This window comes from Arvicanthis niloticus, chromosome 20 (assembly GCF_011762505.2).
Source record: "Arvicanthis niloticus isolate mArvNil1 chromosome 20, mArvNil1.pat.X, whole genome shotgun sequence".
Classification (NCBI taxonomy): domain Eukaryota; kingdom Metazoa; phylum Chordata; class Mammalia; order Rodentia; family Muridae; genus Arvicanthis; species Arvicanthis niloticus.
The window spans coordinates 49,131,669-49,146,512 of NC_047677.1; the positions used below are offsets into that span (position 1 = coordinate 49,131,669).

The following is a 14,844-nucleotide window of genomic DNA, read 5'->3' on the forward strand; positions in this document are numbered from 1 at the left end:
CCACTGTGGTGAACCTATCTCCCTGGGCAAGGGGGTTCCACAGAAGTTTTTGCTGTGCTGGTAGCTGGTCAGGTTGCACCAGGTCACCCCGCAAAGCTTGAGTATGTTGATCAGCTAAACAGGGACACCAGATTCCGAGAGGGCATCTATGAAATGACATCAGGAACCATCTGGTAGTCTTAGTCAGCATGTTTCTCCTTCTCAAGAGCCAGGGACACCTGCTGAGGACCCTGCTCACCTCTGTCTCCTTCTCAGATGCAGAGGAAGAGCCCCCCAGCCCCACAGAGCCCAGCGCAGAGGCCCCAGAGCCCACAGAGGGCCCAGAACCCACCGAGGAGCCGCTCCTGGGAGAGCTGACAGTGACAGGAGCCTCTCCAGACTCCCTGAGCCTCTCCTGGACCGTCCCCCAGGGAGACTTTGACTCCTTCACTGTCCAGTACAAGGGCAGTGATGGGCGGCCCCAGGTGATGCGTGTCGGGGGCCAGGAGAGGGAGGCCATCGTGAGAGACCTGGATCCTGGGCGCAAGTACAAGATGAACCTGTATGGGCTCCATGAGGGGCGTCGCGTGGGCCCCGTGTCCACCATTGGCGTGACTGGTGAGTGTGTACACCTTCTCAGGCAGTAAAGCCCTCAGTATTTCCTACAGCAGAGACTCAGGACTTCAAAACTCCTCAGACTCTACCTCATCCTTGACCTCCAATGCCTAAGGTTAGATGGAACCTGAGGCTGGGACTGCCTCTTAGGAGAAGGTCAGGCCTGGAGGAGGTGGCTGGGTACTGACACCTCTGAAGAGTGTTTTAGGCGGTGCTTCCCCATGGGGACTCAAGAGAAAAATGCCACGAAATGTCAGCAAATCCCATGCTCAAATAATTGTTTAAGATTCCAAAGGTTGGGGCTAAAGAGAGGGTCAGTGGGGTAGCGCACTTGCTGCTCTTGCAGAGGATCCAGGTTCAGTTCTTAGCATCATGTGGTGGCTCACAACCAGATGTAACTGGTTTCAGGCATCTGGCACCCTCTTCCGGCCTCCAAGGGTGCCCAGCACACGTGGTGCACAGACAGACAGACAGACAGACAGACAGACAGACAGGTGAAACACTCACATAAAATAAAAAGAGTAAATATAATAAAAAGTTGGTTTTTTTTTTAAGTTCAGAGGTATATACAAGAGAGAAGATATAATGAAGCCAGTGTGTCCATGACTACTTCAGTTAGGCCTGTGTCATGTCCTAGCACCCCCAAAGGAAAGTTCTTCATTAAGCTGTATTTTGACCTAACTTAGACACCATCAAAGTACCTGTGTGAGGTGACACTCTGTGTGGGGGGCACCAGCAACACACTTGCATACTTATAAACATGGACTTCCACAGTCTAATTTCAGGACTTTTGTTTTGACACACCCAAAAGAAGCTTTGGATGGAGCCAGGCATGGTGACACATGCACATAGCCCTTGTCCTTGGATGGCAGAGAGAGGCAGGAGGATCAGGTGTTGAGCCTATTTTGTATCTCTTCAGCTCAAGACCACCTTGGCTTATGCAGCCCAGTCTATAAAATAAAGTAAAATAAAATAAAGAGGCTTAAAGGGGGCTGGAGAGATGGCTCAGCGGTTAAGAGCACTGACTGCTCTTCCAGAGGTCCTGAGTTCAATTCCCAGCAACCACATGGTGGCTCACAACCATCTGTAATGGGATCTGAGGCCCTCTTCTGGTGTGTCTGAAGACAGCTACAGTGCACTACTCATATATATAAAGTAAATAAAATTAAAAAAATAAAAAGGCTTAAAGGAAGTGTGAGCTAGGATATGCCAGTCTTTGAGACAGAAGGAGACCTGACCTGTGTGAGAGCCCACGACGACCATGGAGAAGCTTTGATGACTATAAACAGAAAGAGAGCTTGACCAGGCCTTGATTCAGCCTCCTTCTGACCCATATTTAAGAGTTGGGAACTCCTTCCACAAACAGCAAAGACTCTGTTTTACATCTTCCCCAGACCCCAGAGACGAACCTATTGATGCCCCTTCCCTGAAACCCCGCCTGGAGGAGCTGACCGTGACAGATGCCACCCCTGACTCCCTGACCCTCTCCTGGACAGTCCCTGAGGGACAGTTTGACCAGTTTGTGATCCAGTACAAGAACGGGGATGGGCAGCCCAAGGTGGTGCGGGTGCCAGGGCATGAGGACCAGGTGACCATCTCCGGCCTGGAGCCAGACCACAAGTACAAGATGAACCTGTATGGTATCCACAGTGGTCAGCGTGTGGGCCCCGTGTCTGTCACAGGGGTGACAGGTGAGTGGACAATGGAAAACTCAGGTAAAACTCAAGAGGAGGTGACTCTCAGCTCCTTGGTGGTGTGAGCGGGGATGAGGGCCTTGGATTGGTCCTGCCATGGTTAAGGTTGTGGCCTGATTCCTTTCCCCTAGAGCTGGCCCGTTTTCCTAGGCAACAGGGCCACAGAGGGTTTTACTGTGCTGGTAGCTATCCAGGGCCCCTGGTAACTATGATTTCTGCCCCCTCCCCAAGGCCTGAGGACACAGAACCCTGCTCACCTCTGTCTCCTTCTCAGCTGCAGAGGAAGAGCCCCTCAGCCCCACAGAGCCCAGCACAGAGGCCCCAGAGCCCACAGAGGGCCCAGAACCCACCGAGGAGCCGCTCCTGGGAGAGCTGACAGTGACAGGAGCCTCTCCAGACTCCCTGAGCCTCTCCTGGACCGTCCCCCAGGGAGACTTTGACTCCTTCACTGTCCAGTACAAGGACAGTGATGGGCGGCCCCAGGTGGTGCGTGTCGGGGGCCAGGAGAGGGAGGCCATCGTGAAAGACCTGGATCCTGGGCGCAAGTACAAGATGAACCTGTATGGGCTTCACGAGGGGCGTCGCGTGGGCCCCGTGTCCACCGTGGGCATGACTGGTGAGTGAGAACTGGGGCTTTATTTAGTGTGTCTCTTTCCTCAGGGGTGTGTGGCTGGTCACCTCTACTGTTTTTTCCAATCCCACAAGGCTAAGATTGAATTCCCCTTCACAGCCTTGTCCACCGGCTGCCTCTGCCTCACTCTGTTGTGAACATAGACACACATGCACACACAGTCACACACACATACACACATGCACACCCATGCCCACACTCACCCACACATGCACATGCAAACACGTGCACACACAGACACACACAGTCACACACACACTTCAGTATCTTGATGGATCTGTGCTCTGTGACGTTGTTGGGTGGGGATGGGAGGTAGGTTGGGCACTTGGCGGGGAAAGTGGCTCACTAGGGTCATTTTCTTGGACCTGTCTCTTGGCCTGGACCCTCCTAGATTTCCTTTCTCTCCTTCCTGGCCTCTGTGATGTGAGCCGCTTTGCTCAACCACAGCCTCCTCCCCAGCCTTCTCCCCACCACAATGGGCCTGCACTTCTAAAGTGCGAGTCAAAAAGTAAAGCAGGAGGAGGAAGAGAAGAGGGATCACAGGCTGAGAGTCCTGTAAGGGTGCTAATCACAACCAGCCGGCAAGCATGGCGTGGCTGGGGAGCCGGAGAATGTAAGCGCGGCCCGCAGCCCAAGGCTTTGTGAGACAGAATGCGGTGTTGTTCTGGCCACTGCTGGGCTGCCTTTTTCTGGTTTTGTCTGTTCTGCGCTGTGTGAATGTTCCAACATGGCAAGCATTTCTCCTTCCCCTCCACGCATTCCTTTTATAATCACAGAAAAACAGAAAAAAATGCAGTGTTCTCTTCCCTAGCACCCCATCTGTCTTCCTGTCACCCTGGCAACACAGTTCATTTCTAATTATGAGAAAATTAAATTTGCTAGTCCCTAAGCAGTGAGGGAACAAATCACATGTGTACTTGAGTCCCTGGGCCCTAGTCACATGGCCTGCTTTTCAGGGATGTCAAGAGCAGGCCAGAGGTGGACTGGTCCATCCTCAGGATCACTGTGTGGGGCAGGTCAGGCCGCTCAGTCACAGAGCCGGCAGCCTGTGGGTCTCTGCCTGCTGACTGTCTGGGTAGAGGAATCATATCTCACACTCCCTGGCTTGACAGGTCTTGGTTCTCCCTCTGCTCTCAGCAGACGGCAGGCTTGTGGTGCATGGGGAGAACTGGGGAAAACTAGAGTTTGAGCTGGGGGTAGACTGCTCATTCTCACCCGCGGCTCAGTTTCCTGTCTCTTTAAGTCTTGTCACTCCTCATAGCCGTTCTCAACTCACAGCAAGAGGAATGGCCCATAAGGGACCAGCGTGACTTGCTTTCCCATAACCCTGCCCCCATGTCCCTCACCCATTTTCCCACCTCCCTCACTGTCAGGTCCCATCCCTCTCCCTCTTACTAATATTACGATTCAATAGTCTCCTTTCAAGCCCGTGTTTTTGTAGTGTGAGGGACCTGGCAGGATATGCAGAGCTTGAAACACAGCAAGTGAGAAGCTCCGTCTAGGGTTTGACTGCCATTAGCAACTGTAGGTGTTTGACCATCCCATGAAGTTTGACTGGGCTCTATTCCTGGCACCCACACTACCAAACCTAAAGAAGCTGAGGTGGAAGCTGAAGTCGAGCCTCCTGCTCTTCACTCTCAGCCTGTGCACTTGAAGTCTGCAGCCTGAGTGCTCCCATGCAGCCTGAGTGCTCCCATGCATCTGGATGTGCTCCCATGCATCTGGCCGTGCTCCCATGCAGCTGGCCGTGCTCCCGTGCAGCTAGCCGTGCTCCCGTGCAGCTGGCTGTGCTCCCATGCAGCTGTCTCTTACTTTTCTGGGTTCCAGTTGGATGCCAGTCATTTACTTTGTGACCAGACAGTCTGCACTAATCACCATTTTAATGGTCATTTGATGCTTTCTGGTGAAAGGCCTGTAGGAAACCAATCATCCATTGTGGGCCATTTGGGTCCTGACCCATTTTGCTGTCATGAGTAATCCTGTTATGAATTCTTCCATGCTGTAACTTTTCCCTGCTTTTAATAATTTTCTTAGGATAAATGCCCAGAACTGAGACTATTGGGTCAAAGGGAGTGAGTAGTGCGTTGGCTCCTGACACATAAGCTCTGGTTGCCTCCTGAGGATGTGGAACAGGACAGTCTGACTATCAGACGGGACAGCAAGGCTGCCTCAGTCCTCTCTAGCCTCCAGGGACTAGATGGCCATAGTGGGGCCACTTGAGTCCCCAAGGCTTCTGCTTGAGGAGCTTTAGCTACTGAGTGTCCTTTGGGGTCACAATTCTCTCAGGTCAGAGGACCCTGAGGAGGAGATCCCTGCACAGAACCCCCAGATAAGCCACTCCTGGAGGATTGGTAATGACAGGATCCCCCCCCCACACACTTCCCAGACTCTCCAGCATGGTTGCTTTGACTCTACAAGCCTAGGGATGGGCAGCCCCAGTGGTACAAGCTGGAGGCAAGGAGAGGTACTGTGGGGGGAAACTGGAGCTCCAGTCACAAGTTCAGAATGTACCTGTATGGGTCCATTTGGGGCCTTGAATCCCTCTGTGTCCTCCATGGGTACATCCAACCTGAATTCAGAAGTTGTCACCTTGCAACCAGCTAGCTGGAAGCATTTTTTCTGAGCCAGCAAGCACTTCCTGGTGCCTGGGTCGCACCACAGAGCAGGTCAGGATCGATTAGGTTCATCAAGAGTCTGCTATCTGCATTCCTATCAAGATATGCTGTCAGCCTCACTCCAGTGATAAGTATCTGACATAATCCACTGATAATAGTTTTGCTTTGACTCGGGTTTTGACGGGCTGGCCCTGTTTCTTCAGAACCTGTTATGGAATAGCAAGCACATCAAAGCAGACCAGAGGAAAAAGAGGAAGCTCAATCTCTCTGTCCTTTTCAAGGGCATACCCTAAGTGACCTGGGGACAGGCCACACCTCTTAAGGGGCCCTGCTTCCGCCCCAGTCACCCTGGGGACCAATCATTTAACACATAGGCATCCGAGGGACAGGTGATCCTGACAGTGAGGCCAGTACACAGCTGAGCCTTGAATAGCACAGCTCCTTGAATAGCACAACAGAGATGTTGGCACTCCTTGGGAAAATGTGACCCGTGAGTCCTCACAGAGGCTCTGTCACCATGGAAACAGTGAAGGGGATGATGGGATACAGTCTTACTTAACTGCACACCCCTCCACTGTATCAACAAAGTTACAGGTGCTGGATCCAGGTACAGACCCCATGTAACAGAGATCTGTGAACCCGGAAGACTGCCAGGTTCCTGATCGATGAGTTTATAGTCACACCAAACATAAGCATGTAATAGGAAAGCCGGGGACAAGAAAGGACCTGGAAGGGTCACTCGAAGCCAGGCTGCTCACATAGAACCACTGAGACTGAAGTCTAACAGGCATGAGGTTGGGGCTGGATTTAGAAAGACTGAGTCCAAAAATGTGCAAACAGCAGCAGGCCAGAAAAGGATGGTCCAGAAGAAAGCAGAGTTTGTGTGACAGCCTCAGAGGTATAGGACAGTCTTAAGACACAGTTGGGATATCTCAGGAAGCCTGGGTTCTGTGCTGAATGCTGGCATCCGGCATCAAAGATGCATGGATGCAAACCTCGGGTTGCAAGCCGAGGAGAGATATGGAGGGATAAGGTAGGAAGGTAGTCTAAAAGCAGGGAGGGCTGGGTGTGGGAGATGATGGCCCATCAGGGTCCCAGGCTGGTGAGTGAGGCAGCCAGGAGGGGTTTAGCAAAAGTCTGAGACATTCTGAGTCTGGTGGCAGCTAAGTTGGGGCAGGTCCACTTTCAGAATGGGGACAAAGACCAGAGTCTAATGAGGAGGGAGATGGCAGGGAGAGGCATCTTAGGATGGCTCAAAGCGACCATGTGGGGCCATGATGCTGACTTACGTAGGTGCTGGCAGATGGAGAGGCAGTAGCGTGGGGAGAAAAGGAAGCTGTGGTAGCCACCCTGGCCAGGCTTACTCTGCTTTCACGGGGCTTTAATAGCTTTTAGTTTGTTTTCTTTTAATTTTTTTTCTGTTTATTTTATTGTTATCATTTTTTGAGACAGGGCTACACTTTGTAGCCCTGCCTGTCCTGAAACTCAGGTTGTCCTTGAACTCACAAAGATCTGCCTGCTTCTGACTAATGCTGGGTTTAAGTCTGTGGTGCCACACCCACAAGGCTTTGTTTTTATAAATGTCCTTTCTGTGGGAACTGAGGACAGGAAAGACCTAACTCTTCCCTGTATGTGTCCAGCTCCAGAGGAGGAAGCTCCAACCACTCAGGTTGTGCCCACCACAACTCCTGAGCCCCCTCCTAAGAAGCCACTCCTGGGAGAGCTGACCGTGACAGATGCCACCCCTGACTCCCTGAGCCTCTCCTGGACAGTCCCCGAGGGGCAGTTTGACCAGTTCGTGATCCAGTACAAGAACGGGGATGGGCAGCCCAAGGTGGTGCGGGTGCCAGGGCACGAGGACCAGGTCACCATCTCCGGCCTGGAGCCAGACCACAAGTACAAGATGAACCTGTATGGTATCCACAGTGGTCAGCGTGTGGGCCCCGTGTCTGTCACAGGGGTGACAGGTGAGTGGACTGTGGGAGTCCAGAGTGGGACCCATCATGAAGTGGAACCCAGTGTTCTTTGGTGACTAGTGGCCAAGGATTATTCAATACCACAAGCCTACTGTGACTAAGGCTGTGGTGGCTTCTGTGAACTCCCCTGATGCTGGCCAGTCTCCCTGGGCAGCAAGGCCATACAGACCTTTGCCATGCTGGTGGCTGTCCAGGTCTCCTCAGCAGGGACATAGGAGCTCAGGAATGCTAGGGACTCTGCCTCACCCTTTCTGCCTCCTTCTCAGCTGCAGAGGAAGAACCCCCCAGCCCCACAGAGCCCAGCACAGAGGCCCCAGAGCCCACAGAGGGCCCAGAACCCATTGAGGAGCCGCTCCTGGGAGAGCTGACAGTGACAGGAGCCTCCCCAGACACCCTGAGCCTCTCCTGGACCGTCCCCCAGGGAGACTTTGACTCCTTCACTATCCAGTACAAGGGCAGTGATGGGCGGCCCCAGGTGATGCGTGTTGGAGGCCAGGAGAGGGAGGCCATCGTGAGAGACCTGGATCCTGGGCGCAAGTACAAGATGAACCTATATGGATTCCATGAGGGGCATCGTGTGGGCCCCGTGTCCACCGTGGGCATGACCGGTGAGTGACTGTCAGATAGGTCTGTTTGGAATGACATGATTTCTTTTATTTATATGAGTACTTTGCCTGCACATAAGTCTGTGTACCATATGTGTGCTTGAGGAAGTGGGGAGCCTCCATGTGGGTGCTGGGAGTCGAACCTAGGTCTTTTGCAAGACCAACAAATGCTCTTAACCCCTAAGCCAATTCTTGGCCCCCATAGATGACCCATTTTTATTCCCTTTTCTACCATCTTTGTGGTAACATTCTCACAGCAGCAAGGCTGCGTGAGTGCTTCACTTTTCCTAGGGATATATGTCTAGATAGAATACCGACAACAAACAAGATATTCCGCAAGAGTCTGGCATCTGAATTAGTAGGTTACTTATAAGAGTATTGGTGAGGGGTTACTTACAGAAAATATGGGTGATCCAAATTCAGGCGTATTACATAAAAGCCAACCTCTACATGGATAATCACTCACAAAAAAAATCCACCCTTGGAGCTTTCTCCAGCTCTCCTGAAAGTAATTTAGCTAATGTTGGGACAGACTGTGAGTTTTGTAAGTTTCAGGAACTTCCTGAGACTTGTGAGTTTTCTTTACTTCTTGAGTAAGCTTTTGTTTATTTTATTGATGTTTTGCTTTGATTTGTGTTTGAGGAAAGACCTCTCTACATAGCTATGGCTGTCTTGGAACTCAGTATGTAGACAAGCTTTATTTAGAATTCACAGAGATCTGACTGCCTCTGCCTCTGCCTCTCAAGTACTAGAATTAAAGACACACACCACCACAGGTGGCTACTTCCTAAATTCTAATGAGCTTTCCTCTGATAGGGAGCACTTCAGTTCTGAGGAAATAGCTACACAATGCTGTGTTCCTTCCTTTGGCTTTTACATTCTGCCCCTCCCCCCCCCCACACACACACACACACAACTTTTCTGCAGTGTTCCTGAGCCCTGGGAGTAGGGGATAGAAATGCATCATTATTTTCTCCCGTCTACTGCTGAGTATGACACAGCAACTGTCGTTTTGTTTCAGTATTTTCACCAGTTGAGTCCCTACAGTCTAATTGCAAGAAATGTTTCCTTCCATGATTAATTGGTGTTGCTAGCAGCTGTAATCCATGGATGCAGACGGATTTTAGAAGGCCATTGATAGGTACACTATATCCACTTAATAAAAAGCAGGAGCAACGGCCTCCCCATCAGGGGCTGTGTCTTCTCCAGCCACAGGCTTCCTCCCTGTGGAGGAAGCACAAGATGTAAATTCCCTCCAGTGGCGCAGATCCTAGGTCTAATTATGTTGTCCCCATCACAGCTGTGCCTCTATTGTGCCAGTGGGACTGCATGGGTGGCTTTGCAAAATTCAGGGGTCACAGCCAAGCAGGACTGCTGGTGAGAATTTTCCCATAACACCCTTCATGGTGCCTATCCATATTATAAATGCAGACCAGCAAGAAGGGGCCTTCCAGTCCAGTGTCCATCTGTTTCCTCCATGTTCTGTAGCAAGTGTGCAGTGTCTTTGGCAATAGAGGTTTACTCTCTAATTTAGTGCTGCAACCAACAGCCTTAGCTTTGGGGTTTCCTTATCCTCAACCACATAGGAAGGTAGCCTGATCCTCCCATTGTATCTCCGGTCACCAGCCTTATAGCTTCTGGACGTCCCCTTTCCCACTGATGGACGGCATTGTCGTTGGGTTCTTTAACCTATGACTTTCCTGCTCTTCAGACAACTTTCTAGATATCCAAAATATTCAGAGATTGGCATGACGCCATCTAGGTAACCCAGCGCTTTCATAGAGGTGGACAGAATAACAATGCGGGATTCCAGACCCATCCCATGACAAAAAGCAGGAGTGTAAAGACAGCCTTGGGGGAGTGCTCTGAAGATCTGCTGTTGACCGTTCCGCAGGAATGCGGATTGGTCTTGGGAATCCAAGAGCAGAGGTGCTAGTAAAAAAAAAAAAAAAACAAAAACAAAAACAAACAAACAAAAAAAAACATTGTCAAAGCTCAACACAGTACGGAGCGATGTGATCGTTTTCACTTGCTTTGATCAAGATAGGTATGTTAAGAACAGAGGGACGGATAGAATAATTACATCACCCTGTCTAGCTTTCTGTGGCACACAGATATCTTCCATAAACCATCCTCCTCATCCCAGGATACCGTTGCTTTAAGACCGTTGTGTATCTCTTTGCGCTTGATGGCCCTGGAGGACCAACTCAGGCCCATAGCTGTATTCTGACCTACCATGCCTGCTGCTGGCTCTGACTCCCCAGTTCTGACAAGTGCCTGGCTGTCAGCAGAGTGGGCTGATGTGATACCTATTGGTGGGTGGATCCCAGGCTACTTAAACAATTTCTATCCCTAGCATAGATCCGTACTTTCATGAAGGGGAGAAATGTGTACTGCATACTCTGGAGGGGGTAACTGTCCCACCCCCAGGTCAGGTTTAACCTTTTAAATCTGCACCGTCCCATTATTTCTGTCTTCTGTGGACTGCTGCTCGATAGTAAAACCTGTCAAGAGCTCATTGGTGCAGCACGTGGCGTTCTGTTAATGTAGGAATTGCAGGAATGGTATACACAGTAATATCAGCACATTTTCCTTGGCGTGACCAGAACGGATCGTTTGGTCCGCCTTGCCTTCCTCTCACTCCCTCTCAACTGCTTCTGCGTTTTATAAAAGTAGTTCACGTACTGTTCAGAGTCATTCTGAGTTCCCAGAGACTCCTACTCGTGAAGACCACATCCCATCCTGGGTCCCAGCAAGGCACTGAAGCACTGTATAGCTCTGGCTGGCCTAGAGTTTGCTACATAGACCAGACTGGTCCCAAACTCACAGAGATCCACCTGCCTCTGCTTCTTGAGCACTGGGACTAAAGACACCTGCCTGCAGATCTCTTTCTTGGCTTTCCCGGGATTACGCTTTTATCTGACTTGATGAACTGGGCATCAGTGTTGCCACTCTTACTCCCAGTTCTTTCCAGCAACACATTCTCCATTCTGATGCCTCTAAGGCCCTGGTATTTATGGGGACTAAGTGCCCCTGTTGGCTCACATGAGCCATTTCATCGGGGATTGATTTTCCCTGGTTTGCCTTTGGTTATGAAGCTTTTGTCTAGAGGAGGGATGGGCTGCTATGATACTGTCTCTTCATCTCCATCCAGATTAATCCCATCTGCCTCTATTCCACAGCCACACAAAGCAAGGCTGTTGGAAGCTTTCAGTTTAAAAGTCTTTCCCAAGCTGCTCATGTGCTGACTTCCTGGACTCAGTCATTACTAATGCCCCGTCTGCATACTGAATCACAGATTCTCTCTTCCTCTCTTCATGGTCAGACCTAAGGTCTGTTGTCTTCCACCCTTCCCTGACCCTTAATCATCCGGTTCCTCCCAGGGGATCAGAGAGTTTATATCCCAGGACAGACTCTTTAGCATGGGTCCAACCTGCACTCTCTTTGTCTTGCATCCTACCTACTGTAAGAGACAGCCAACAATACCTCTGTCTTGTCTTCTCTTCTCTACTTTCCCTGACCCAAACCAATGAGCAGAGAGCATCCTTATGACACTCCCCCATTGCAATTCCTCCCTTGTGTGGGCAAGTTCTTTCTGAAAGGGCAGCTGAGTTTCAGTTTCAGCTGATACCGTAGCTTGCTTACTGTCTTGTCCTAAGTGCTATGTTTAGGAACTGCAATACACCCTGGAGCCCGTTGACTGTGTTGGAGACATGCTTACATTTGGGTAGTATTACCCATTCATCAACCATATCCAATTTAGGAAATGGACATCCCAGGTGTCTCACTTGGATGCCCTCTGGTGGCCTGGCTTCGGTTGCATGGCCTATCTCTTATAGCAGGGAGCATGCACCACAGTGAGAGGGTTCACCGTGCCATAGCACATGGAGAAGGTGGCTGTGCGGGGGCCACCCCTGCAGATCCTGGTTGCCTGCCTCAGCATGTTACAGTGGCCACACACCCACACCCCCCTAAATCGCCTTTGGCTCTGTTAGTTCATATTCCAGCACCAATTATGTTGGTTGACTTTCCTGAGGAGACCTGAACATCTATTCATGCCAGATGAGGAACTGAAAACAGACCCAAGAAACAATTCCACCCATGTCTAGCATGGTGAACCAAAGTGCTCAGTGGGGTCACATGTAGGAATATGATGATGCCGGACTGAAGATAGCTCATCACTGCAAACCTAACTCCAATATAGGTTACAGTCCACACAAGCGCTTCCCTGGAATTCTTGGGCACCTTGCACCTGCTGGACAATTTCTCCTCCCTACAATTGTTACGCTTCCATAACCATGCTGAGGCCTTGTAGATCCTGTAAGCTTCAGGAATTTCCTGAGTGACGCGGAGGGGATGTTTCAGTTAGGAGGAAACAACCATACCAACTTCCACGAATCCCACTCAGTCCCAGCAGCGCATCCAGAGCCTGCTATCCTGTCAGAATTTTGAGGAGCCGGCTGCTGGTAAAGGCCCACAGCAGAGGCAGCAGCCTTGGAATTGTTGCTCAGCATGCGCAGGCCTTACAGAGACTCTGTCCTTGTCGGGTGCACACAGCCCACGAGGGAAGAGCGAAGAGGCTAGCATTCCACTGTGCACCTATAAACACACTTCATTGACTTAATTTTTTTTTCTTTTGGTTTTCAAGACAGAGTTTCACTGTGTAGCTCAGGCTGTCCTAGAACTCTGTGTAGACCAGGCTGTCCTAGAACTCTGTGTAGACCAGGCTGTCCTAGAACTCTGTGTAGACCAGGCTGTCCTCAAACTCAGAGACCCGCTTTACCTCTGCCTCCCAAGTGCTAGGATTAAAGGTGTGTGCAATCTCGCCTGGCTTATTTATTTTATTTTTATTTATTTGTGGTGTAATGTTAGATTTTTATTCCTGTGCGTTAATTCATTCATTCCACAAAGAACCCTATGCCCTGATCTGGGCATTCTGGAACCAAGTGCCAGCTGTCCCCAGCCAGAGCCCTCCAGCAACTAAGCCACCTGGAAGGACTGTCTGAAGGGGTGGGTCAGATTCTACTGCGGTGTTCCAAGCCTGTCTGGAGCAAAGCTCTGAATCTAGTGAGGAAGGAAATGGCAAGAAGAGACAGCACAGCGAGGTGGCCTCTGGGGCATGCTCACACGCATCAGGTGCTAGAGGCAGGGGAGAAATCATGTCGGTGGATAAAGCAGGGGAGGAAAGCCTTGGTGGGAGCTAGGGATGGCAGTGGAGAAAGCACAGAAATGTCCCTAAGCTTTGATTTTACAAATGTCCTTTACATGGGAACCGAGGATATAACCTGACCCTGTATGTGTCTATAATCAGAGGAGGAAGCTCCAACCACTCAGGTGGTGCCCACCACAACTCCTGAGCCCCGTCCTAAGAAGCCACTCCTGGGAGAGCTGACCGTGACAGATGCCACCCCCGACTCCCTGAGCCTCTCCTGGACAGTCCCCGAGGGACAGTTTGACCAGTTCGTGATCCAGTACAAGAACGGGGATGGGCAGCCCAAGGTGGTGCGGGTGCCAGGGTACGAAGACCAGGTCACCATCTCCGGCCTGGAGCCAGACCACAAGTACAAGATGAACCTGTATGGTATCCACAGTGGTCAGCGTGTGGGCCCCGTGTCTGTCACAGGGGTGACAGGTGAGTGGACTGTGGGAGCCCATGGTGGAGTCCACTAGAAGGGACTATCACCTCTGAGTAGGGCTTAGTGACTTGAGACTGGCTAATCCCCAGACCTGCTGTGTCTGAGACTATGCCCTAAGTGTCTTTCCCTGGAGCTGTCCTGTCTTCTCTGTGCAGGGGGTGGGGACATCAAGACCTTTGCTGTGCAGCACTGTCCAGGTTCCAGCTAACCTAGGAGCTTGGGCATGCTGGCCAGCTATCAGATGACCAGGGACATCAGACTCCAAGAGGGGCACCTTCCTAGTAGCCATAGCTTCTCCCTCTTCCACCTCAAAAGCCAAGGACACTTGCAGGCGACCCTGCTCACCTCTCTGTCTCCTTCCAGCTGCAGAGGAAGAATCCCCCAACCCCACAGAGCCCAGCACAGAGGCCCCAGAGCCCACAGAGGGCCCAGAACCCACCGAGGAGCCGCTCCTGGGAAAGCTGACAGTGACAGGAGCCTCCCCAGACTCCCTGAGCCTCTCCTGGACCGTCCCCCAGGGAGACTTTGACTCCTTCACTGTCCAGTACAAGGACAGTGATGGGCGGCCCCAGGTGGTGCGTGTCGGGGGCCAGGAGAGGGAGGCCATCGTGAGAGACCTGGATCCTGGGCGCAAGTACAAGATGAACCTGTATGGATTCCATGAGGGGCATCGCATGGGCCCCGTGTCCACTGTGGGCGTGACCGGTGAGTAAGAAAATCAATCCTAACAAGCTCCTTCCCCAACCTTCTTCATAGAAATACTGTGTAGCACACCAAGCCGCCTGGCACTTCTGACATTTCCACGAGTCAGGTTCAGACCCAGCAGTGTGTCCAGAGCCTGCTCTTCTATGTTTCTCAGAGGATCCTGGGAAACAAGTTGCTGGTTCATGGTTCAGCCCCTAAGCAGCAAAGCCCCACAGTAGAGGTGTCAGCTGTCTCTTGGGACATGCTGGCCTGACTCTTCACACAGAGGCTCTGTCTCTGTGGAGATCTCTGAGGAAGCAGGGGGGCAGGGTGGGAATACAGAGTTAATCTGTGTATGAGCAAGCCCTCTTCCTTCCTTCCTTCCTTCCTTCCTTCCTTCCTTCTTTCC

At 51.3% G+C, this 14,844-nt stretch overlaps 1 protein-coding gene and 1 long non-coding RNA gene across 5 annotated transcripts in view; one reads left to right on the plus strand and one right to left on the minus strand.

Annotated features, from left to right (window-relative positions):
* The window catches only part of Tnxb (tenascin XB), a 59,504-nt gene that overhangs the window by 33,868 nt on the left and 10,792 nt on the right, over positions 1 to 14,844 (plus strand). For all 4 annotated transcript variants that reach the window (XM_076916713.1, XM_076916715.1, XM_076916717.1 and 1 more), the window contains 7 exons: positions 256 to 597; positions 1,989 to 2,285; positions 2,563 to 2,904; positions 7,175 to 7,501; positions 7,777 to 8,118; positions 13,427 to 13,747; positions 14,115 to 14,456. In XM_076916713.1, the coding sequence (XP_076772828.1) occupies positions 256 to 597; positions 1,989 to 2,285; positions 2,563 to 2,904; positions 7,175 to 7,501; positions 7,777 to 8,118; positions 13,427 to 13,747; positions 14,115 to 14,456 (2,313 nt within the window). The remainder of the gene's footprint in view (positions 1 to 255; positions 598 to 1,988; positions 2,286 to 2,562; positions 2,905 to 7,174; positions 7,502 to 7,776; positions 8,119 to 13,426; positions 13,748 to 14,114; positions 14,457 to 14,844) is intronic.
* LOC143435214 (uncharacterized) lies at positions 605 to 7,168 on the minus strand. The gene is made up of 3 exons (XR_013105323.1): positions 5,431 to 7,168; positions 4,732 to 4,831; positions 605 to 1,096 (listed from the first exon to the last, which is right to left on the minus strand). It is a non-coding gene; the product is annotated as an uncharacterized LOC143435214 (long non-coding RNA).